At 38.7% G+C, this 25,665-nt stretch overlaps 1 protein-coding gene across 8 annotated transcripts in view; it reads right to left on the bottom strand.

The window, feature by feature from the left end:
- SORBS2 (sorbin and SH3 domain containing 2) overlaps nucleotides 1–25,665 on the bottom strand; it is a 194,678-nt gene that overhangs the window by 45,729 nt on the left and 123,284 nt on the right. For 5 of the 8 annotated variants that reach the window (XM_012724884.1, XM_012724885.1, XM_012724886.1 and 2 more), the window contains 6 exons: nucleotides 16,951–17,089; nucleotides 13,142–13,302; nucleotides 8,058–8,124; nucleotides 7,319–7,363; nucleotides 4,596–4,785; nucleotides 2,265–2,379 (listed from right to left, as the gene is read on the bottom strand). In XM_012724884.1, the coding sequence (XP_012580338.1) occupies nucleotides 2,265–2,379; nucleotides 4,596–4,785; nucleotides 7,319–7,363; nucleotides 8,058–8,124; nucleotides 13,142–13,302; nucleotides 16,951–17,089 (717 nt within the window). Of the gene's footprint in view, nucleotides 1–2,264; nucleotides 2,380–4,595; nucleotides 4,786–7,318; nucleotides 7,364–8,057; nucleotides 8,125–12,399; nucleotides 12,516–13,141; nucleotides 13,303–16,950; nucleotides 17,090–25,665 lie in introns of those variants that run through there. The other 3 variants (XM_012724887.1, XM_004682361.2, XM_004682360.2) reach the window with 3 other exon arrangements.

Here is a 25,665-nt window from a genome sequence, read left to right as displayed (position 1 = left end):
CTCACCGCCCCTGGGCCTCTGGCCTGTACCCCAGTTCTATATGCATAAATAAATAAGTCTTAAAAAAAAAAAGCACTCTTAGGGAAGCACTTTTGATCTAGGGATGAGCTTTTATCCCATTACTGCCACCCCCAATAGCCCTTGAAGCTCCAGGATTCAGAGAGCCAAGGAACCACAGTTACTACAGATGTGTCAAATCCCTTGTGCATGCTTGCTGGGAGACCATTGTGTTTTTGTTCTAGAAATGTACAGATGCCACAGATAAGCAACAGAGCAGGGAGGGTTTTAATCTCATCAAATTTCTTCACTCACCATACAGGTTAAACCTATATTCTTTCATTCTTTTTAGTCATTCAACCAGTATTCACTGAACACCAACTATGTGCCAGGCATTGCATCACAGAAAACAGGATACTACAATTCAGGGTAGATGGAGGGGAAATGCAGCCTACTTTGGTACACACCTGTGGAGAAGTCCAGGATGGTGCCCTGGGGGAAGGAAGCCTAGGTAGAGGTGACAAGGGATTTTCCACATGGAAGAGAGAGGGAGTGGAGGGTATTGATGTAGGAATGAAAAATGGTGATGTTTGCTAAGGGTCACGATGTTTGCTAAGGGTGCTGAGTCACAATGACAAGGCCTGTGATTGAACTCTTGACCTCTCAAAAGTTCCCTCTGGAGACCCCTCAAGAACAAAAGGAGGATTTTTAGATGTGACTCCATTTTAACCTACAGGGGGCTGCTTTATTTCACACACATGTAATCTAACTCTGCATAGCAAAAACATAGTAAACTCAAAGTTCTTCAAGGTAGAAACTCCTATTTCCCATAGTGTCCTCAGTACCTAACACAAGTCCTAGCACATAGTTGGTGCTCAATAAATTTTGTCGACCAAGGAAATAATAGAAATATCCTGATGATAAGTACTAATTCCTAATACCACAACTATAAGAGCCTCCCAATATCACTACTAAAATTCCCATAAATGTTTTGTAATTTACATTTAAATCTAAGACTAATTATTTTGCATTTTTTAAAATTGCTATTTTCAACTATGTATAATGATGAGAGTCACTGCATGGTCTCAATTCTCATCCTTGAAATTGCAAAGCATGTTGGTATTTAATCACATACCCTAGTAAATAGGTTATGTTGGCAATGGACCCTACAATCAGGATCTTTCCTTTTCTTTTTGTTTTTTTCAATTCCTGTTTTCTGGTAAAGCCCTGTTACTCTAAAAGAAATGAGCTATTTTAAGAAAGGCAAAGAAGGCTTAGATGCATACTATGTATGAATTATCTCATTATCCGGTTTTTGATCTTGTTTCTTAAGAACATACAGGATTTCCAAAACTAAATCAAGGACTCTAGGGTGTGGTGAGGTTGGGGTTTCTGATCCATTCTAATACTTTAATGGAGCTAACAAAGAATACTATCTTTTTCCTATTCAGTGACACCTAAAATTCTTTTTAATACAGGACAAGAGTAAATTGTAAAAGTAAATGACTTCAGTTGAAAGAGGTTTTGATGGAGATGCAGAAAAATGATAGTTTCAGACACCCGAGGGGATTGATCTAGGAATGAAAAGCAAACACTCAGACAGTTAAAACAAAGAGGGCAAGAAGAACCTATTTGTTAAATTGCATTTTGAGGTTGCAGAGAGGTTATTTTCAAGTTTATCTTTTTGCTTGCATCTAATTAAAAGAAGCAAATGGAAAAAATACTGCAAAGTTAAATATAGTCTTGATCCATTAGTTTGACAATCAATCAGCAAACTTGAGGCTTGATAACCTGAGAGAGATTTAATAAGAATCAATTAAAACATCTTGTTATAAAACAGGCAGCTGGAAAATTTCCCCTTCATCCAAAGAAACAATAAGAAACCAATATGGAAACCAAGGAGGGAAGTGCCTGTGTTCATTTGTACAGGAGACTTTATGAATGATTTTTCTCTCTAGCAATGTAGACTTGTAATTAAGAGTGTGTTTTTGAGTACTGCACTTTTAAAAAAAAAGTCAAGGACATGACTCGGTATAGCTACAGTACATGCAAATGAGGCTTATATTTGATTGACAGGGGCAATATGTTAACAGTACATTTTCAATTCTGAGTTGAGCTGCACAAATCATGATATAAAATAAACATGATTTCTAAATAATGCCAAATAAATTAAGCTAGTGTCAAAATTGCTAAACGATATCAAATTCAGTTTTCTCTGAGAACCTGGGAAGCCTAGAGAGCTGGATTGTTTAATGTCAAGTGCTTACTGGTCTTTCATGCTGCAGAATTGATGACTTCCCAGGTTCATATTCAAAAATACTCCTTGGCTCGGAACGAAATTTTCTTGTGTCCACTTTTCTGTCTGGAGGATCCCAGTCATGCCTAGAGATAAACAACAAGTTCCGTGTTGAAATAATTCTCAGTGCTCCAACTAGCTGCATAAACCCAAACACTACCTGTTTTCAAAGTTAATTTTACTACAGATTAAAAAGAAAATCTCTTGGGATAATAAGTTGAACTGCAAACAATATCATACTTGTGTTCCATTGTACAGAGATGATTTAAAGAAAGCCATTTCTTTTATTCCTTATATTTTGCTGTTTTTTCCCTCTACAGTGACTATCTTCCTGTTGACTCAAATACTCACAGGGGGTTTGTAGTCACACAGCCAGTGACCTGCTGGGCAGCCCTTGGGGCACAAATGACAGCTGTGCAGGCTTGTGTTTAGACTAAGTGGCAGTTATGCTCCTGCCAATGAGCTAAGTGAGCTTAGCCCACCCTTCCGTCACCAGGCGTTCTGGATCCACAGTGCCTAGGAGTGATGCAGGTGGCATCGTGGCTGGCCTATGAAAAGCACAGATGCACCACTGGGTGTGCCGTCCAGAAGAACAGCTGTATGCCCAGGAGCACCTCCTTTGAGAGCCAGACTCACTCTCTCCTTCCACAGGAGATATTGGCATGAGATCCTTCCTCTGAATTCTTTCAAGGGGCTGTGGAGGAGGGACTGAGAAAGTAAATCTCTTCCAGGTACCTGGGGCTACAGAACATCTCCTTGGAGAGGATCATTTTTGAGGAAGAAAGATTTTCTAACAATAGATGGAGGCTATTGTGGAATGAAGGGCTGGAAATAAAAGTGCTATAAGACATGAGAATCAGGTTCTGGTTCTCTAGTAAACGGATGCATGATATTTAACAGAGGTGTTTTGAGCAATGCATGAAACAAGTTCCATAAAAGTCATCTGGGAATTTTAAAGGCATTACCATAGTTCTTAATAAGTGATATGTTTTTACGAAATGCATTGGACAAATAAGATACTTAAGTCTGAGTTAAATTTTTTTATGGCACAGATGTCATTTTGTGTCTAGACAATTATTCCACAACTGTAAGATCTCATACTTTCTAATCATAGAATTCATCATGAGGTGATCGACATTAAAATGACACACATGATATGTGTCTACTTTCACGGGATCTTGGATCCTCGATTACTATCAGTTACTCTCAATGGAAATTTGATATGTATGGGATGGGTATGATAAAAGCTTAATAATTAGCATCAGTACTGAATAAGTTTAAACCTTTATTAGCTGCTAGTATAGTATGAAATTTGACTTTAGTATGGATTGGAATCACTAGCTGTATGAGTTGAGCCAGTTACTAAGATAACCATAGTTTTATTTCTCCCTAAACTGAGTTTAAAATAGAATATATCTCATCGGGCTATTCTCAGAATTAAAATGATATGATACAGAAAGTACTTAGTCGAGACTTGGCCTCATTGTGAGCTAGTGAGTAGGATCATTAGTCATAAGCCTAACAAAAATTAGTACAATAAAAGTATGTTTGTAATTTTTAAATCTTCATGTAAATAGGTTGTGTAAAATAATTCAGTGGGGGAAATGAAACATATCAGCTCAAAAAAAGTTAGCAGTTATGATTCATGGACATTGACTAACAAATACCTTATTTATCTTCCTATTTTCAAAGACATTTTTTTTTTGTATATCAGAGAGGATATATTAAGATATCTAACATTTCGAGTCTGAGGAATCTGAAAGTTAATGGCATAGTCTCTGACTTGCTATACCCAAAGGAGAATATGTCAGTTATCTTGACTTGTTTGTCCTTGTCTATGATTTCTTAAAAAGTAGAGCTTGTGTCCAGGTTGCTTCGAGACTTATATCATGACAAAATATGAACCACAAAAATGCTTGCTTCAGTCTCAGCAGGGGAGGCCCATGTGGCTCACCTATTGACAGTAAAATTATATAGAATCAGCCCTCCCTGGTGGTGCAGCGGGTTAAAGTGCAGCACTACAAGCAAGCTGCAGCTGCTTCAGAACGAGTTCAATCTCCAGCCCCGGAGGTGACCACATGGCGCGGCAGACCTCTCCTGACCCGCCCGCTGCTCCCCTCAGCAGTGTACTTGTCCATCTGCCTGTTCTGCTCCCCACTCTGTGTCTGGTGAATCCTCTCACCGTCCCTGCACCTCTGGCCTACACCCCAGTTCTATATGTTTAAATAAATAATTCTTCCCAAAAAATTATATAGAATTGACATTCAGTAAGCAAAGGTAACTTTGGGGCAAAATGCCTTACTTTTCTGTTGAAGACCGATCTCTGGGTCGAAGTGGAGGAACTGGAGGAGGTACGTGTGGGGGAGGGAGTGAGGAGGAGGCATCCTTGAAGACATCTGGGCCATTGTCCGAGTGGCTTTTGGACAGCGGCCTGTAGGTCTGGGTCTTTGCTGCAGGGTGCGACTGAGCACTATAGGGTGAGTTGTACAGGCCTATCAAGAAGAAACACAACAAAACCAAACAGAAGCAAATAACATTTTAAAAGTGCAACAAACAGCTAGTGATTGTATCAAAATAAGCCTATTTTTGATACATAAGGTAAGCATGCATAAGGTAGTCTGTTCTTTGAAATGTATTAGCATTATCAATTTATTAATCATTAATATATTAATTCATTATTAATGTATTCCACACACATGCACTGATTGCAGTAAATCTTAATCAATTATTTTGAAATTTGTAATAATCCAGACTAATAGTAGAAATAAACTTACAGGTACTCAGCATATTTCTCCTGGATAATATAAGCTAATAACATAGTTATGGTTACAGAGAAAGATTAAAAAAAAAAGATTAACAGTATGGTTTCTAATTATCTCCTATTACTTTAATATCTTTGATTTACATTTGATAATTGACATGTAAATTGCAATCAAAGTATTGAGTAAGTTATATATGTACTATGCAAAGCTAAAGAAACACCCTCCCTAAATTTATCATGCATTTAGAGAAATGGCACAAGCAGAGTTAGGGTTGGAAATTATTCAAGCATATGATCAAGGCCAAATGAAGAAAGTATATTAGATATTAAGGGATTTCAGAAGAGGGTGATTGGTCAGGGAAGATATTATGGAACTAATGGGGTTAGCATGAACTGTGCAGGTTTATCTGGGAAAGAGAGCAGCAGAGGTGACTCAGGGAAAAGAAAGGCAGAAGGTACCTGACTAAACTCCTGATGTGGAGTCAGTGGGAAGGGAAGGGGCTTTGTCTACTGATGAAATGCGAAAACTCTCTAAAGGACTCTGCAGCATTATCTGTAATAACTGTCCCCTTTACTATGAATCTAAATTTCAATCCTAAAAAATTATAAAATTCTGGATTGCCAATCCCTGATTTTTTTTTTTTTTTAAGATTTACTTATTTATGCATACAAGAACTGGGATACAGGCCAGAGGTTGGGAGGGGGGAAGAGGATTCACCAGAGACAGAGTGGGGAGCAGAACAGGCAGACTGACTGAAATACACTTCTTAGGGGAGCAGCAGGCGGGTCAGGAGAGGTCTGCCGTGCCATGTGGGTCACCTCCCTGACTGGGGATCCAACTGGTGCTGCGGTGGCTACAGATAACTTCTTAGTGCTGCGCTTTAAGCCACTGCACAGCCAGGCCCAACTCCAATCAATTAAGTCTGTTTTCACTCTTTTTTTCTCCTGAATGTCCATAGACAGCACCATGACAAATAAAAAAGGACAGCATCTGCACTTAATATTTTGCCTCAGTTCTAAAATTCAGACTGATTTTAGAGCTAAACACAGGAGATGAGCTGGGAATACCTACCACCAGGATTAAAAAATCCTCAGTGGGGGCCCTCCCTGGTGGTGCAACGGGTTAAAGCACAGTGCTGCAGGCTAGCTGCAGCCACTTCAGTGGGACTTTGATACCAGGCGCCCGCTGCTCCCCTCAGCAGTGTACTTCATCCATCTGCCTGTTCTGCTCCCCACTCTGTCTCTGGTGAATCCTCTCACCCACCACACCTCTGGCCTGTACCCCAGTTCTGTATACATAAGAAAATAAATGTTTAAAAAAAACCCCAAAACTCTTTAATGGGCCTCCTGCTATCACGTAGAAGAGTGAGGATGGAAAACCAGAGATCCTGCAACTTGCTTACTTGTTCTACTTGCTTCTTCCTCTTCTCAAACATTCATTTTTCAAGAAAGGTAACAGTACCCCTAACAGTTCAATGGCCTGAGTGTCTTTGGGTGTCAAGATTGAGAGAACCTCATGCAGACTCCCCTAGGGGAGTCTGCAGCTGCTGAAGAGAAGGTGAGAAGTTTGAGCCTGGGGGAGTCTGCTCTAAAGAAAGAAAAAACTGACCCTGAGTCCCAGTTTAGAGCCAGGGGCTGGGCAATGAGCGGCCCTGTGTGGGGTCCTCTGCTGTGATACACAGGAGGAAGGGGTAGGGAAAGTCCTTTTTCAGGAGCCTCCCACAGCCTGCACCACTTCTCCAAACACCAATACATTCAGATACCCACTGAATCACCCAGAACTGAAGTCATTCCATTATGACCATTGACGACTCTGGGTCAGAAAAGAGGGATTTTAAGAACTCCATCGATGAATGGTGGCATTTTGGAGCGAAAGCACGGACAAAGTCACAGCATTCATTGCTTGGCTTGTTTTTTGTTAAGTGTCTGAAAGATCTTACGCAACTCTGATCACTCTATTGATTTAAAGGGGACCTTTATCATATCTTGTAGCCCATTACAGTATGTACTTTCACAGCGCCCTTCACTCTGGTTAAACATTCCTGAAGTGAAGAACAAACTAACAGTGGGAATGAAGGAGATAAAAGATCATTAGTTCCCAATTCCATGAGAAAAGATCGATCCTTTTGTCATGCATGCTAGGAAAAAAGAAAAAAAGCATTCTCCTGAAAACGTGTGCTCAGAGAGACAAAGGGTGACTGCAGAGTTCTTCCAAGCAACACGGAGCATCCAGTGGTCATTGCAAGCAAGGAAACCCATCCTACCTGCATTATAGGTATAAGGAGTATTATACATGTCTGTGTCATCATCTAGAAAATGAAACATAAATATTTTGGTAATACAGATTCAGTCACCATAACAAGGAATAACAAGACAGCTGAATTCGGAGAAACAACAGAAGTTTATCAGAAAGCCAAGGTTTTTCCTGTTCATAGTGCTCTTTTCAAATTTCCACATATTAGTTTTTTACTAACAGAGCTTTGCACTTTGCCCTCTCTGTCAGCGTCCAATTTGCTGCGCGGTTCTCCTCACAGCATATGAGGTCTATCTCTTATCTCTATTTCCCAGGCAATCGTCTCTTCTGGATCATGAATTTATTTTAGTAAATGCCTTCATTCTTTCAATTCTGTAGGACCCTCCTGGGCTCACACCTGATAAGAAGCAGTTATGTGTGGACAGAGGAATATGGGTCTGTGTGAACTGATGTCATGCCATGCAGATGGTCAGTAGGCAAGGTCAAGGGCACAAAACCACAGCACCTGGTGTTCCTCCAAGGTCCCCTGGAACAAGCTTCTCAGCACCTCAGGGGTGAGGCAGAAGCACAGGGGTCTGTGATGTGAAGGGTGATCAAAGGAGAAGAGGACAGACATTGATAGGAAAGAGGGAAGGCTGGGAAGTTTACTAAGGTCTTGCCATTTTGTGTGAACAAAAACTGTATAAATGAGGAGTATACAATACACCCTTCAACCTACAAAGACTTATTACAAAACAGAACACACTTACCAGGCTTGTGCACCATGTGAATTTGCTTAAACATTGTCTTGTACCAGTCCTTTGGTCTGTCAACTGTCTATAAAAAGAGAAGGTCCAATGGTTACAAAATTGGTTCCAAACATTACTCCTCTTTCCATGTTTTATCTTTTTAAATATTAGATTTCTCTTTTGTGACCCCTTTTCTGATCTCTTACTATTCCATAATGACAGTATTGGTAATTAATCCAATTTTCCATGCAGTTTATTAATATATTACTCCTTATTTGAGTGAAGGTGGAATAGGGACATTAAGAGTTGTGATTTTATTTTTTCCAAATCATTAATTGTGTCCCACACTAGTTACTTGACATTTGTGCAAGCATATTTATATAAAATGCACAGAATAAAATTAATAGTGTTGTAATAGTTTAGCTTAACTCCTCAAATGAGAATTATCATTATCCTAAGAAGTTTTTAGTGTGTATTCTGTTCAGGACATTATTTTTAGAATTAATTAAGGAGGACATTTGACTCCAACTGTATTCTAAAAAGCTTAGACTTAGGGAAACAGAAAATTGGTATTGACTAGTCTAAGCTATGAAAATACTGAATGAATTTGGTATCTAGAGTCTTAGAGGAGATAAAAAAAATGTAGCTCTTATTTTAAAAATTAGCATAATAAAATATGCAGTATTTACTTTGCCAAATTTTAAGTTCCTTGAGAGCAGAAGTTCCTTGTTTATGCCACTAAGGCTTTTTGACATGATAGAAACAGCAGGTTTGTGAAAAGTTGAAATTAATGTCATATTAACCTAATCTTAAATCTTTGTTCCTTTAAAAAGGGTTTAATAGTTCCTACCAATAAGAATTTGGGAAAGTTCTAGGTAATCTCTTAGAACCTCAGTTTCCTCTTATTTAAAATGATATAATGACATAAGATGTTACAGAAATTGAATGAGGCAATACAGAAAGGCTTAGAAATGAGCAGAATATAAAGAATGACCAATAAATAATAACAACATGAAATGTCAAATATTTATAGAATAAAATTATTAAATTTGGGTTAATTTGGATAGAACTCCACCTTATTGTGTAAGTACGAAACACTATTGTATATTTATGAGTGTAGACATACACTTTTATAATCATAACTACAGGTTTTGTTTGGCAAGATTGTTACCTCAACATTTCCAAGTGACTCAGGGAAGCAATTCGTCCATTCTGTACATAGCAACTAAATATACCAGATTTCCTGAGGCAGTTCTCTTGAGATAAAATGTAAAAAAAAATCAGGACTGCCACAAAAGTAGTCTTGAACTTGAGAGACTGTATTTTGGTTTTCCTTTCAGTTATATGGTCCTTCCATGTTTCATCTGGAAATTGCTTTGTGCTGTATTTAAATTATTTTGATTTTAAGAATCTATGATTGTGGTGATCACCACAGATACAGACTAACAATTAAGGTTGACTTGAGGTGTTGCAAATCATCTCTACATTCTTTCTAGGTGCTTTGCTCAATGAAAAAATTGAGGGGACTGCTAATTTGCATTATATTTAAACAGTGGGAACTGAGCCACAAGGAAGGAGCAGAACTGTTATTTACTGGTGGAACAAAGTAGTTGGAAGCGGATCATAAATTATTGAATTCTCCTTCACTGAGCCTTATTTTCTTTACAGTATTCTGTAGGAGAAAATAAGTTGTAACTTTATGCAAAAATGTTTTCAACCATATCTGGACACACCAATGGCAATGAGGAAGCCTAATAATTTAGTTCTATCACTGTATATGGCAATGTAATTTGACAGACAGGATTTTCCCCCCTTCTCTTGCTTTCTTTTGCTGGAGGGCACATATTGGGTGGATCTCAGCTGAGCCATCTGCTAGCTTTATATGGTGAGTCCAGCAATGCCAGAAATGCCCCGTTGGTTGGCAAAGGGGAATATGAAACTGGTAAGAGAGAATACTAAAATTCTCAGTCCTTTTCTAAAAGAAGCACACTCAGCATTTAATGTTCCCTTTATAAATGTCACCAAGGATATTGTTGTGGCTAATGCTATAATTAAGTAAAAGTCTACTTAAATGTGAGGAAATTTGCTTTTGTACACATTCTTCAAAAGAAGCTTGCATGGACAGTACCTACTAGTTATTGCTTAGCTGATTTTTTTTTAAAGATTTATTTATTTATTCATACAGAACTGGGGTACAGGCCAGAGACGCGGAGGGTGAGAGGATTCACCAGAGACAGAGCAGGGAGCAGAATAGGCAGATCAACGAAGTACACTGCTGAGGGGAGCAGCGGGCGGGTCAGGAGAGGTCTGCCACGCCATGTGGACTCCTCCGGGGCAGGCGGGAATCGAACTCATGTGGAAGTGGTTTAAGCTTCTCAGTGCAGTGCTTTAACCCGCTGCACCACCAGGGAGGGCCCGCTTAGCTGATTTTTTATAACCTTGAACAAAGGTACCTGAATTACCTTCCTACAATTTACAAAACACTGGAACTCTGCTGATTTAGTACGCAGAGATCCCTTACTCCCAAAGGAAAAGATTCATAATGTCTATGCACCAGCTTATAGTTTCTCTGTTCACCTTTTGTCCATTTCCAGCTTTGGAAATCCTCAATAGTGTCATGCTTGAACTGGGAGAAAAGAATCTTGCATTTCATTTAACTAGAGGCCCTCACTACACAGTCTCATGGGATGGGAACCCATGCGATGATTGTCATGGGTAAGAATGGCAGTGAGCTCCCTTAGCAATGCATTTCAGTAGATCTGTCTGTTCTGCTCCCACTCTGTCTGTGGTGAATCCTCTCCACCTCCACCCTCCCACCCCCCCCACACCCCTGGCCTACACCCCAGTTCTTCTATGAATAACTAAATAAAAACAAATCTTAAAAAAAAAAAAAGCAGCAAAAGGTTAACACAGACATCCCAGGTCACATGAGAGAGAGAGAGCAGACTGTGGAACAGTTTCTGTTTCTTCTCATAACACAAAGGTACATTTTTTGACTCTTGGCTTTCTACAGTTTCCAGGCTACTTTACAAAATCCTGTTTCTTTGGTATTAGCTGCTTGTCTGAAATGGTACCACAGCACTGGACATTGAGGCAGTGCTGCCTCTGGAGGATACACTGAGCAGAAAGCCCCGCGAAGCAATCTGAATCTGATCATTTATTTCCCAGACAAATGAGGAAGAAAAACAACCTTGGAGAGTCTTGGCCTGCTCAACTCAGAGACAGCCTGACTCAATGCCTATAAACACAGCTATACTTGGGGATGCACTCTGCAAGGCTGAAAAATAGGAGGTGTGCGTAAGAGAAGAGCCTTGCCAGACCTTTGTAGGGTTCACCTTCTTTGTCAAGTTTGAAAAGTCTAAATAAGAGTATAGTTGTGTATAAAAATGATGGTTCCTTTTAAGGAACTTCTGGGTTGCTTACATTTTATAGAAAGGAATCGAGTATTGAATATTTAATTTTTTGATATGTATTTTTTAATATATATTTTCTAATTTGGCAGTAAACAAACAATGTAAACATTTTAATATTGCTCCATCTTTAGCCAGCACTTCAGCTTTCTTCTTTTAAAAACTAACAAGTAAGGTCACTGCTAATCAAGAAAACGATGTCATATGGAACCAGCTTTACTGGATCATTTTTTATAGATCATGTATTGACTTAAAAACCCACCCAGAGGTCTCAGATACAATCCTTTCAGACCTAATCTTTACACAGAAGCAGGAGTTTCCTAATTTGCAAATGTATATGCCTCAAAAGCTCAATTCAAACCAACAACACCATTTTGGCCGACACTGTGTCCCTACATTATTAGGAAAGAATCTAATTGAACCACTTGAGTCAGAAAACTTAAGCATGAAACAAACGACAAAACACCATACCCAGGACATGGTGTTGTAAGGTTAAAAACGTGAGTCACCATCCCTGAACTTTCCTGTCCCTTAAATATGACAATCATCCCTTCCAACACTAGTTACAGTCACCCTGCCCAGACCATAATTAGTCTAAAACGCCAGGGACTGCTATCCAGCTTTACTCTTTGAGTACAGATTCCTGGAATATTTGATTTTTAACTCTTCTCTTTATGCATGGAACAAATTAATCAAAGCAAATTCAAGGAGGCAAGAAACCGGGGTAATCTGTCTCTAATCCGTTTTTTAGGGGCTCCAATCTGACTGAGGCTCTTTGATCTGCTCTCTTCCCCATTCTTTCCCTCTGGCCACTATTGTCTCGGTGTCCTCCCTCTCCCCTTCTGAATTTCAGCGAAGCAGCTCTTGGCAACACCCAGCCCACACCCGGGGGTCCGCAGGCAGAGTGTATGCAGCCAGAGCGCCCCTCCGCCACCGCCCCGCCCCCATGTCACCTGCAAAGGTGCTGCGGCTCTCATGCTGTCTCCTCAGTCCTCTCGCAGGCAGCGCAGACCTTCTCTGCGAGTGGACTTGGTCACAAGCAGCTGCCTGCCCAAGCTCTCACTCCCAAGCTCTCACTCGCCGCCTCTGCTACCGGAGCTTTGCCAGAAGGGGCTGCCCTGCCCTGAGCTATGCCTTGGCAGAGTTTAAAGACTAAAAAAAAAATCCAGACACTTTCACTTGTCATCCCCAGAGAGCTCTCAGCAGGCACAGCTAGCTGAGCAGGGACACCTCCACCGTGCATTCCCTTTCCACGACATTAACAGCCTCCACTCCCATCTTCTCCCTGAATTCACAGCTCCCGTAGCCTGGTGTTAACACACATCCATTTCAAGCAACACACCACTGGGCTATTTGCAATGCACATGGGAATTCAAGGCAGCTAAAGAATCCACATTTTCTCCTTCCTTTACTTTTCTCTATGGTCCTAACTCCCCTGGCAAAAGGTAAAAAACAAAACAAAACAAAACAATGACACTGAACAAAACATACTTTTTAAAAAAGAAAAACACCGGGTCATTATCTTTAGTCGACAGTCCCCTTCCTCTGCCACACACAGCATAATATTCATGAGGACTTCCATGGCATGAGGGCAAGCCTCATTATATAAGACCCTAGGAATGCACAAAGCCATTGACAATTCAGTCTTTGTAGAGTCTGCACCGCCCCGAGCAAGCCCCTGCTGGCATTTCTTACCGTTCTGATAGCTGTGGGGATTCCAGATTCATCCACAGGCCCGATCCCTGGGTAATGCGGGGCTTTGATGACTGTCACTCTCTTCTCTTCCTCTGACGACCTGTACAGTGGCATCGAGCTGTCCAGGGACTGCACATGCTGAGGATATGTCTCTGTGGAGTCTGTGGGGGGAAAGTAGGGGTAAAAGGCTCTAGGGGATGTGTCAGCCATCCGAAATGAATGGTGCTTGAGTACATTTATGCTGATGCAACAGAAAGCCTGCATCTCCAGCACCATCTCTTTTACTCATTTACCTTAAATTTGAGTCACTCACTGTTAACGTGTATATTGAATTGAACGGATGAAAGGTCCTCACCATTTTATGTAGAAAGGTGAGGGGAAGAAGAACATTTGTTGAACGTTGGACCTTGGACCTGTGGCAGCCACTGTGTCAAGAAAACACTGTACACACATAGCCTCATCTTACCCTTCTAGTAACCGTTGGGTGGAGAGGATTCCATTTTATGAGGGGGGCGGAAACTATGACCAGTTTAGCAAACTTCTCTTATAACTTATATTTTTCTATAAATGACATCAACATTATTCATTTTTATGTTTATTTATTATTATAAAATGTATTATATTCATATTATTTTAAAATTTACATTAGTACAACAGATAGGACTATTGAGTCTATGATGGAGATTTTCATAAAAATAAAGTTAAAATAAAAATCACATTGAAAATATCATAAGCAGACATATATTTGGATGTGAAGGTTTATGGATAAATAAATGGTTGCAAATTGTTAGCATTCGTTTCTACGGAAGTAGCCATGATGATGGTAATAGCTTTGGTTTTATTTTATTGTAAAAAAACCTATGGCTTCTCACCTCTTGAGTTTAAAAACTGCACGAATCATATAGACTAGATGAGATTTATCAGGTTCTTATGTTCATGCCATCTTTATTAACTTTCAGCATAATTTAATCAGAAACAGGTCATACATGTACGATGTATTCCACTATTAATTCACAGATATTTAAGAAAATAAACTTTTTATCATTCACCTGGTACAATTGATAATGTGTCTTCCTATTTTTCTCCAATCAGTTTTGACATCAATGACCAAAAATGATTCTTTGTCATGGCTTATCACATTTGTCACTAGGAAATTCTCTTTTTATGTGTCTATGGGACAGTCCTGATGTTTGAGAGTAGCATTGATTGATTATACCCCTCCCTCCACAGATGATAAAGATCTCAAAAGAAATGACTGTTTATAGAAAATTTATATAAAATTTTACAATGAAATTTTAGAAAATTTATTATAAGGATAAAGATTAGATCTCTAAGTTAACACCTTATAAGATTTATAAATGCTGCTACTATTACTATGGTTTTTATTTTCAATTTTGCTCAAAATTGAAATACAAAATACAAAAGTATTTTCATCTAATGAAGAATGGAAAAATTAGGAATAAACCCATGTTTTACACTGTTCTTTGTAAATGCAGTATCTTTTTCAAGCAACTGAAAATTAAGAAACAGTGTGATATTTGGCTATGGTTTTCTATTTAATTTCAAAAAAGGGGGTGACTGGAAACCATGAAACTAATATTTCTCTCAAGCAACAAGTATCTCTGAGCACCTAGCAGGTGCAACGTCTCAGCCTAAGCAAACAATAGCAACTCTGTCTTTACACCGTGTTTATAAGATACTGTGAAGATACTATTTATAGTTTATATAAAAACAGTTTAGCCTTTTATTTTATTATCCTCTTATATGGTTCATAACTCTCACTTTTGCAGTCTATTGTCTTCAACTAAACAAAGTTTCTCTAGGATGGAACAGATTTATATTTTCTTGGGACTTGGCATTGACCAAATGGACTTTGTTCAATGTTTATTTAGGAATTTTGTTCCATGTAGTACAGTTTATATGTAAAATCTACCTACTGATAACTTTTAATATAAAAAGCCTGTCTACACTCAAGTATTTGTCTGCTTTAGTAGGATGGGAGGGGGGAATCATGTTTATGATGTCAGGCAATGGGGCAAGAAATCAGACTTGGGTCATTATTTGGGAAAATGTTATGGTTAGAATAATTTCTAGATAATGTATATTATTAGAATCATTTACTCTAAGTGTGTGATCCTGCATAGATCCACACAAAATCTAGATAGAATACACTCCCATTACAGAACTCTACTGTAGATTGTTTGTGTAAGGATGACATTTTGGCATAAGGAACTTCCACTCTCTTCTACTTAAAAGGACATCACTGTAAGATCCACAGATGATCCCCAGAGCAGCATCAGAGAAGACATAAGTATATCTGGCTTTTCCTTTAATGACTCTCCTGGGTCCATGTAAGTCATCTAGTTATAGAGGTTTGTTTGACTGGAGAAGATGGTCTCACAATGTCTGTGCTGGAATTGGGCGGAAGATGATCCTGGGTAAATTAACGGCATCAGGCTCTCTCCAAAAAGCGGTGTTTGGGAGGGGTGCCTGCTGTCAGAGGAGAACAGCAGATAAAACCCTGTGACTTGGGGGGATGGCCAGAGGACTTGTACCCTCCCGCTGCCCTTCTGAGAGGTGAGCGGGGGACCCTCATTGCTTGGCTGCTCTCCTTTCTCACTGCCCTGAAGACTTCTTGCTGTTCACAATCAGGGAAATTTTTTTCAGTTGAAATTCACACGGCAGTTTGATTTGTCCTTTTTTGCTAATATTTTGGGTTTTCCTTTTACATTTTTTAAAACTAAGAAATATTCGTTATATTATTTGTTAAATTGTCCTAATGCATTTTGTTACACAAAATGTTCCTATCACTGGCCTCTCTGGTGGTGCAGGGGTTGAGTCCCAGTGCTATTAAGCTATAGCCAACCAAGATGGCAGGAGTTGGCCAGAAAGGTGACCCACATGGAGCAGCAGACCTCTCCTGTCTTGCTTGCTGCTCCCCTCAGCAGTGTATTTCATTGGACCTGCCTGTTCTGCTCCCCACTCTGCTTCTGTGAATCCTCTTACCCCTCTGCACCTCTGGCCTACACCACAGTTCTTGTATGCATAAATAACTAAAATAAATCTTAAAAAATATTTCCATTCTTAAGTAGCTCAGCTTCTTGCCAGGAGGTTTCAAAGAGTTCATGAGCCCCATGAAAGTTGTTGCTTAACATTTCATGAATGGTCAAATTCACTGTTTTTTGTTCTGGAGGTGAGTTATATCTTCCCTCTAATTTTTAACTTTCCACTATAAGATGATGCACTATCTGTTAAAGGAACTCACATCCCTAGCTCATGGTCTTTTAGATTTAGTTTGTATAGTAGTTAACTACTTTGGGAAGCAATGGTTTTATTATTTACTACTAAACAAGGCAATACCTCCTCTTATTAGATTGTTTTAATGGTTAAAGCAGTACTTTATATCAAAAAAAATTTCTGCAATGAAACTCTAATCAAAGAATGGGCTACCCTGCACAGATGGCTTTGCTGAAACTGCACTAGGTGAATATCCTGGTGGGCTGACCATGCCACTGGCCAACCAGCCCTTTTTTCTCTTCCTACCCCACCTCCCCCAACATCTAATGGCCTCCCCCAACTCAGATGTAGAAGCGTCAGCATTTTGAAAACTGGGTACCTGCTTCCTCCAAGGTCCAACTCCCTACCCTTACCTGCTCCCCTGGGGTAGGGATAAGGTCACTGATAGTAATGTGTTGAATGCTCCTGCATCCTCTCTCTCTCTTTTTTTAAATTACTCTGATACTTAACGTTTTTCTCATGTACCTGCTATTTTGAAATTGTCATGAAATAATGACAATCAAATTACTCACCAAGCGACCGGCCATGGTGCATGACAAGGCTGGAATTGAATGAACCTGGGAGCGAGTAAGCGGACGGGGAAAATGGCCTTTGATAATAACTCACTGGACTCACAGCAATTCCAGAGTTTCCATTCACGGTTATCTGGCTCTAAGAGAAGTGCAAAGACATCCAGTTAAACGTTGGAGTCCCTGATGAGCACCATTCCTTCATGTGACAGCAAAAGACTTCTGTTCACATGACAGTAACCAACGTGTCAACTTCTTGTTTACTTTGCAAACTGATGTCTACAAGGGCAGGGCACATTTTTTCCCCTGATACCTTCTCTGTGTCTTTTTATTTCTAAAGATCACCTTCTCAGATGTCAGAGGGCCTAGGAGGCGAGTAGGAAATATGGGAGCAGCTGACCAGTGGGCATGCCACTGTGCCAGGGGAGATGCCAGAGGTATCAGGAGGTGCCAGTGTATGTAAGTTTGCTCTTACAACCACGACTTAAGTGGTCAGAGCACCGTCACACTACTCTACATGTGGGCTTTGAAATGAATGGTCTGTGACATGAGGGAAGGGGTTGTTTCTTAGTCTTAAATGGGGATATCCTTGAAGTGAATAAGTGTTTCCAGGGAAAGGTGACTCATGGAAGGAACACAATTGCTGGATTTACACATCACAAAGCAATCTATTCTTGGAGAATGAATACCTGGCAAAACATTAGAAGACATGTGATTGATTTATAGCTGAGTATCTTATACCTTCCCTCTTATACTCTTCCCTCTTTCATGCTTCTCATTGGAGATGTACACATATATGTATACTTTTTCAATATCTGTATCTTTTATAACATAGCAACCTGGTACTAATAACATAGCAGATATTCGCTAGATACACATCCTAACTGAATTGAATCAGCTTAGCTCAGAGACTGAGCTCACCACCATTAAGTAAGCTTATCTCTCCACAACACAGCCCTAAGCATTGTAGAGATTACATATTACATGCAAATGAGACAAAACATTAGTAAGAGCACTTAGTTAAAAGGATTGTACAGCTGAATACACACACAAACACACATGTGTACATAAAGAACTATACTGTGAGCTTTCTGTATTTTTAAATTTAAAATCTATTAAATCATCTTGAAACAGATGGAAAATTCATTTCATATTTCTATAATTTTCACTTTCAAGTAGTTGTTTTCCAATGACCTAGAATAAAACTAATTTTATTACTTTGTAGCTATGTCACAACTATCCTAAAATCAATAAGCATTTCATTATAGAGATTGTGCTTTATTGATTAAGTACTTTCTTAGTTGTTACAGAAATCACTCTCATATCTTAAAGCCATGTCTTGAGGGTCATCTCTATGAAGAGCACAGGACATTCAAATGACCATGAGTCTCTGACCTCCTACACAAAAGTTTCAAAGGCTTTATGTGCCTTTGATGGGTTATTTGAGAATATTTTTGCAGTCTTGCCCAAGTTTGGCTGAACTTTGTAAATCTAATTTTAATATTGCTATTATAACATGTCTCAAAAGCAAGAAAATACACATTAAAAGCTATCACAGCCCTCCCTGGTGGCACAGCGGGTTAAAGCACAACACTAAGAAGCTAAAGCCACTTAAGCATGAGTTCGATCCCTGCCCCAGAGGTCACTCACATGGCGTGGCAGACCTCCCCTGACCTGCCCACTGCTCCCCTCAGCAGTATACTCGTCAGTTGGCTTGTTCTGCTTCCCATTTTGTCTCTGGTGAATCCTCTCACCACCCCTACACTTCTGACCTATACCCCAGTTCTGTATGCATAAAGAAATAAATCTTTTAAAAAAAATTACATTACTAGTTCACTTAAACTTAGGGAAGTTGCCCCAAATCCATCTTTGATCATTGCTATACTATTGATTAAGGACTAAATATATATATATATTTTGCAAACATATTTACTTTTCATCATGTTAAAACAATTTGGAACTTACTAATGAAGTAATATTATTATGAAAAATCAACTCATGAAACTCAAACTGCTCCTTGATTTTAATTTCAGTTACAAACAGCTCCAGTTATGCCCACAAGACTACATGTATCCCTCTCAGGCTACTGGAGAGTCTTAAAAAAAAGAAAGATAAATAGTTTAGCATGTAAATGAATTCACTATTGCTGCTTTGTATTTCTGATTAGAAATCCTAACATTTGTTAAGATTTTATGCTGGCTGAGCTTCTGGCACCAGAGGGAGGGAGGCAACCTGGGTGATGGTGAACTCGGAGAGGGAGATGCCTATAGTCAGTCACTAAAGGGAACATTTCAGAGCAAAGTTGTATACCCACCCATTGGATACCAAGACCTGTCAAAAGTATCACTGAGTATATAGTGACTATACTGAAAAAACACCCTTTCTCTCCTGTAATTGCAGTATTTTGGAAAACTTATGACTTACAATCTTTATCCTTTTGTGAAATTTGCAGATTTATATTGTGATACTCGATAAATCTATGCAGCAAACTAAAATCTTATCTAGGAATTTAATTATAAAATCAATCAGAATTTTTTTTTTAATTTCATTAGGAAGTCAAGTTTAGAAAAAAATACCCATGGTTTGCTTAAAGTTATGTGCTTTTCAAATTGAAGTCATTGTTTATATATTATATGCAATTGAAAAATCTGTGCTGTAAAATTTGGAAGCATGTTAGTCATTCAGAAATCATGTATTAGGGACTGCAGCTCACCATACAGACATGTTTATGTGATATAATATACATCGGAAATATTTATGCATTGTTCTACATGTAAGATAAATTATTCACATATAAAATAATAACATGTTCATAAATTTCTATACTGGCATGATAAAAAAAAAACCCACGGGTCTAAATTTCTATTACATAGGTTAAGATTGTTTACATCCTTCAATCCTATACGATAGATGAGTTAGCCAGTTAGTGACAGGAGAGCAAGAAGTAGCATTATGCCACCAACAGTCACATAGGTGACGACCAAGACGGTATAACTCTCTACACAGGACATATTCCTGATTCTCCGAGGCGGTGTTACCTACCAGAAGTTAATACTGGGTTGAAATTTTTGAACAATTGTAGATTTTCTATCTAATCTAATCATCATAATATACATAAGCCTATATAAATTTCTAAGATATTCTATTAAGGCAAGCCAAAGTACATCTGGTGAGGGAGAACAACAGTGTAACTCTAAAGTGAATGAGGAGAATTAATTTTCAGTCCAAGGTAGACATCTGAGGATGACTGCAGTGGATTTCCTTGATGGACTACATAGAATCAGTTGACTAATCAACACCTATGCGAACAAAAATGCCTTGCGATAAAATGAGATGGCAGATGAAGAACCAGTCCTTTTGGCCTTTGGAGATCTGTTTAGAAAATGATGGAGACAAAGGAAGAATAATTACATGCATGGCAGCAGGGGTGAGTAAGGTGGTGCCATCTGTCACAGCAGACCTCTGATCTAAGGTGGGGGAAGGTGTTTCAGAGCGGTCAGAGGTGTCAGGGTCGGCAATCAGCAGCTCATCTGAGATGGCTGGGGAGGACAAGCCCGAGGAGGCGCGGGAAGACAGCCTGCCCTCAGAGGAGTCTGTAGTGGGAGCGCCTGCGGTGGTGCCCCGGGTAAGGCACTCCAGAGCGAGGAGAGGGGAGTTACATACACAGAGGGGAGGGGGCAGGGATCTGTGCGGGTGTGAAGGCCGCAAGTCAGCAGGTAGAGGCAGGGAAAGTGATGCTGGGCTGAAACCACCATCTAGTGAAAAAGTGGTTCGATAAAGAGGTACCACAGAAGGAGGGCACGAAGAAGAGGCTTCTGCTGTGGTTTGTCTGTGTGTCTGTGAAGCATTTACCTCCGGCACATTGGCAGTTAAGTTCTGGTTTCCAAGCTGAGTTTGAGGAGAAAATAAGAAGAGAATGTAAATGATCCAATTAATAAAAACAGCTCTTGTTGCAATGTGGCAGAGAACGCAAAGCATCAGTTTTATCTGCAGGCACTTTAAGGAAATGCTTTGAGAAGGTTAAGTGCCAAACACAGAAAAAGCATGAAAACATGAAGAAGCTGAATCCAGTTAGTGTATTTGGGGGGGAAAACCAGTTTTCACACGGACTTGTGTTATAATTTTGGTTGAGGCTTGAGAGCACCAGCAAAATGAAGTGTCCCTCTGAAGTTTTAGTTTTTGTATTTGCGACAGTGAAATGATATCAGGTTGTCTGATGTGCATCAGCATTAGTTTTCCCATTTCTAGAAAAATCTTGTAGTATACTTCTCCTTACTGTCTAGCTCCAGAAAATGTTCCAAAAATATAAATTAGATGGCCTCAGTTTTTTTCTGACTCATGAATCTGAGGATTGATCAAACCAGAAACAAATAAGTGGAAATGGAATTTGGTTGCCTTTCTGTTCACTGAATCTTTTCTTTGCATTCATTATAAAGTACTGAAAAAATGCATTTTAAAATAGCCTAGCAGTGTAAATAGAGGTACCGTATGTGTTAAAACGAAGTGCAAAGGAAAACCAGCCGCTGCTGATGGTGAGAACATCTCCTACATGGTTAGAACAACTATTGGGTTTAAATCTTAGAAGAAAGGAGAAAGAAACTGAAAGAAAATGACAAGGTTTAATACCACTGAGGCTGTGTAAGACAAGGAAGAAGCAAAAGGAGACTGGAGAGATCTCCTGTCTCCATTCAAGACACTATGGGGGTGTCTGTAAGAGGAGAGGGGAGGGCTCACTGAAGGTTTCATAGCTATTTGTTTTAACGTTGACGATGTCTCCACACATTAGAGACGATGATGTGGCAACTTCGACAGAATGGACACACCTTGGAAGCTAATTTTGTTTTCCTCTTCTCCACTTTTGAAGAAATGGTTCCTTTTTAGTATTTGGTGTAGTGTCAGTTCTAAGGGAGATAGACTATTAGTGCAAGGGTGGGGGATGGATTAAAGAGAACGATATAAACTTAAAAATCTAGCCTCGTAAAGATTTACGTGGTACCATTTGTTGTTGTTGGCCAATCGTCATTTTCGTAGGAGTTGATGTCATACTAGCTATTGATCTCATTAAAAAAATCATAATCTTTTTCCTCAGACTTTTAATTGAGTAATTAAAAAAAATTCTCCATCTAAAAAGGTATCTCTAGGTCATAGATGCCATAAAAAGTTTGATGAAAGTTATTGATCTTACTCTTAAGAAAAATGTAAAATTCTTATACACATAAAATTCTGCATAAACTTTAGGGGTTCATAGATACTCTAATGACCATCCTTACTCTAATAAGAAACTCAAACCCTGTGTAAAAAGACAAATTTCTCATTCTACTTCTATATAATAAGCTTTGTTGTTGTTGTTTAAATATATTCACTTTAAATGATATGTTTTTTTATTGTATATGGTTTGAAAATTTTTAGAATTAAGTGCCAGAAATCTTAACGTTATCCAGCACTTAAAATGTTTTAATAGGAACATATCCTTTTTATGAGCAAATTTTTATAATGTAGATTTTATTCTAAGGAAAACTATAATATTATGAAACTATAATAATTACAACTTGCAGTCTTAGAATTTTGTTAAAGTCTGAATGGAATTCATTCTAATGCAATCTTGGGTTGGTAATGTAAGTGGGATTTCTTGCAACAATGCAGCCACTAAAATGGTTCTCTATAATACAAATCTCCTTTTAGTTTTGCTTATGCTAAGTGAAAATTTACTTGCTTATGCTAAGTAAAATATATATATAATATATATATATATATATATATATATATATATACACACACACACATCATGCAAAAGGACTTGAGTTATACACTCAAAGGAATCTTTTTTGCTCTTTAAAAGTAAGAATTTGACTGTATCCTTCTCAGAACAGGCTTCCCATATTCTTTGGATGTGAAATGGATAAAAACCTAAATAAAGTATGTTCTCTTTAAAACCTCCATTGTCATGATTAATAGGGTGCTTGTACAGCGTTGTGTCTAGGAATGATTTTTCTCCATTAGTTTGTTCTTACAAAGAATCCCTCCACAAGATGAAACAACTTCACTTTGATTTTCTATTACCACCTGCTCACATGCTCACAATTTTGAATCTCTCTGTATGTGTGTGCGTAGGTAACAGATGGAATGCTTCTTGGTGACTCCTACTACACTTTTAATTTCTATGGAAAACTAAAAAATTTAAGGGATATCCCTTCAAAAGCATTGAAAGACTTGCAATAAAAATGTAAATTGTCTTTTAGACTAGTTCAGGCTCTTTTTACATGACCCTGATCTCCACCTTACTGAAATACCATCTTAATCACAGGAAAAGAGCAAAACACATTATATGTGTTTTTCTGAGGAAAATGTGAAAAGAGTAGAAGGACAAGTGTGAAAAGGCAAGAAGAGAGTATTTTCTCACATCTGGAATATCTTGAAGTGGGAAAAAATGAACTTCAAACAGGGACTGTTTTGTTTATCTTCATGAATTTGGTAGCAGATAGGAATAATGCAGAAAAACATCTTAGCTGGCTTGTATCTTCCTCTTTCAAGACCACGTAAGGTTAGAGTGCTTGAATAATGGTCAAGGGTTACCAACCTTTTGAGTTAGGTTCCTTTCCACTTTCTCCAGCTAAGGGAGCTAGGCACTAGCAACACCAGCAGGTTACTCACTGGTCTCCACAAAAGAGGCAGTACTTAACACTACAATAGACTTCATATTCTAGAAGAGCGCACTTGGTATTTCATGATAACATTGAGTCTCTAGATCCAAATGAACTCCGCTCAGCATGTTAAGAAGATTCCTCCCACCCAAATGAAGGAAGTCACTAAGTGTGGGTTGAACTCCTCAAATATTTAAGCAGGTTGGACACACAGAGAGGATAAGGATCAGCAGTGAAAAAAGTGTATTGGTTTGGATGTTGACAAGTGACTCCACAGAACCAGGATGCATATCTGGAATATGCAAATCTGGTCTCTGTTAGATGTGAGGCAATGTTGGGACCTAGTAGAGAGCAGAGGGCATGTTCCTCCTAAAACTGGACAAAATAAAAAAGGGCTGAAGGCTCATTGATTCCGATGTTGTAGAAGGGATCCCAAGTGGTTTCTAGATTCCACTGGTCACTGTTTGGAAAACATTTATACACGTGAGATGTAGAAATTGTGAAAAATCTGATCAACTCATAGCATAATAAACTCACACAAGAAGAAGTTGTGATGTATTCACTGCCCACACTACTGAAACACATAAGGGGTCTAGGTTGGTCCTGATGAGTCAAGATTGTCTAAGAGTATGTGTTATATTCTACATTTTTCTATCAGACCACAGTGCTGACATTTACTCATTATTCTTTTTTTTTTTTTTAACATTTACATCTCGATCTCATGGAGCAAAAGAGAGGCGTTCCTCCCTCTTCTACATGGTAGTGAGAATAATTGCCTGTTGGGTCTCCAACATCTGTACAGTAGCAGCTGTGGAAATGAGACTTTGGGAAATGATTGAGTACTTTATTCCATTATAAAGGGGCAAGTTTATCCTCGTGAAGTAAAGATCATAACATTAATAGATGCCAGAGAAAATGATGGGGCATAGCTTTTCCTATCACTTCAAAGCTTCTGGCTCAGACTTTCATTTGAATGACATGGAGAAAAAGGAGATATTTTTAGTGGCAGGATATCTGTTCACATAGTCACAGAAGGGTGACATATCTCATTTATGTTCTCTGTCTCATTATAGGAGGTAAATTAAAGCACATAGCTTAAAAACAATATTTCATAGTATTGAATATGAAGAAATTTAACTTTCTAATAGTAGGCTACAGTTTTCTCCTAAACTAATAGTATTTGAGAAAAACAACAAATTTTGTAAATGAAACCTCTAGAACATCTATGTTTTCTTTTCACCTCTAAGTGTAGAAAGTATTTATTTATTGGATCCACTAATTTCTTGGGAAGATGATTTCTTGTAATAGAGCATGTATGTGGCTTATTCATGTTGTGTAGCTTACAACTTTTGGCATTTACTAAGACATTTCCAGAAGGTGGAACATAAGTACTGCATATGTAAGATAACTATGATGGGAGCCAATTATATGGAAAATGAGACAAGCATGTCCAAAGGATAGATCTTACATTAAATATTCTCAGCACAATTTTCATTAAGTCCAACCTGCACAGCTCTAAACCAACTTTAAGAAAACTGTATGAAAGACACTACAATGTACCTTGGAACAAACTACTGGTTGGATGAAATAAACTCTTATTCACTGCTTAAAAAAGAAATATTCTTGAAAATAATAGATTTCTTATTCCCAATCATATGTGTAACTTGGGAAAGTAGCAATAGCTGTTGAGTATTTTTTTTAGGGGATTTATTGGTTTTTGTGTTACATGTAGTAGTTACTGTGCCAAGTTCCTTAGATGTAGTATCTTATTCAAACTGCACAGCAATACTACAAGATGAATGCTACTATTACCCTCATTTTATATGATGTAACTGAGCCTCAGGGAGGGGGAATAGCCAGTAACACTTTCCAAGAGCTGACTGTCCAACTGATCTTCTAGTCTCTCTTTAGCCTGGTTCAAGGAAGTCCTCCTTAACCTCTATGAAGTCAGTAAGATAAAGCACATCTTACACTTGCCCTATCAACAGAGATTAGCAGAGCTAGCCATCCTTTCTTACTTTCCCGTTTGGCTTTGAGGTTGTCACATTTTTCTCTGTTCCTCTGACACTCTTTGTAG

The sequence above is a fragment of the Condylura cristata genome, unplaced genomic scaffold (genome assembly GCF_000260355.1).
Source record: "Condylura cristata isolate star-nosed mole 26May11 unplaced genomic scaffold, ConCri1.0 scaffold00014, whole genome shotgun sequence".
Lineage (NCBI taxonomy): Eukaryota > Metazoa > Chordata > Mammalia > Eulipotyphla > Talpidae > Condylura > Condylura cristata.
This window is presented reverse-complemented; position numbering and strand designations above follow the sequence as displayed.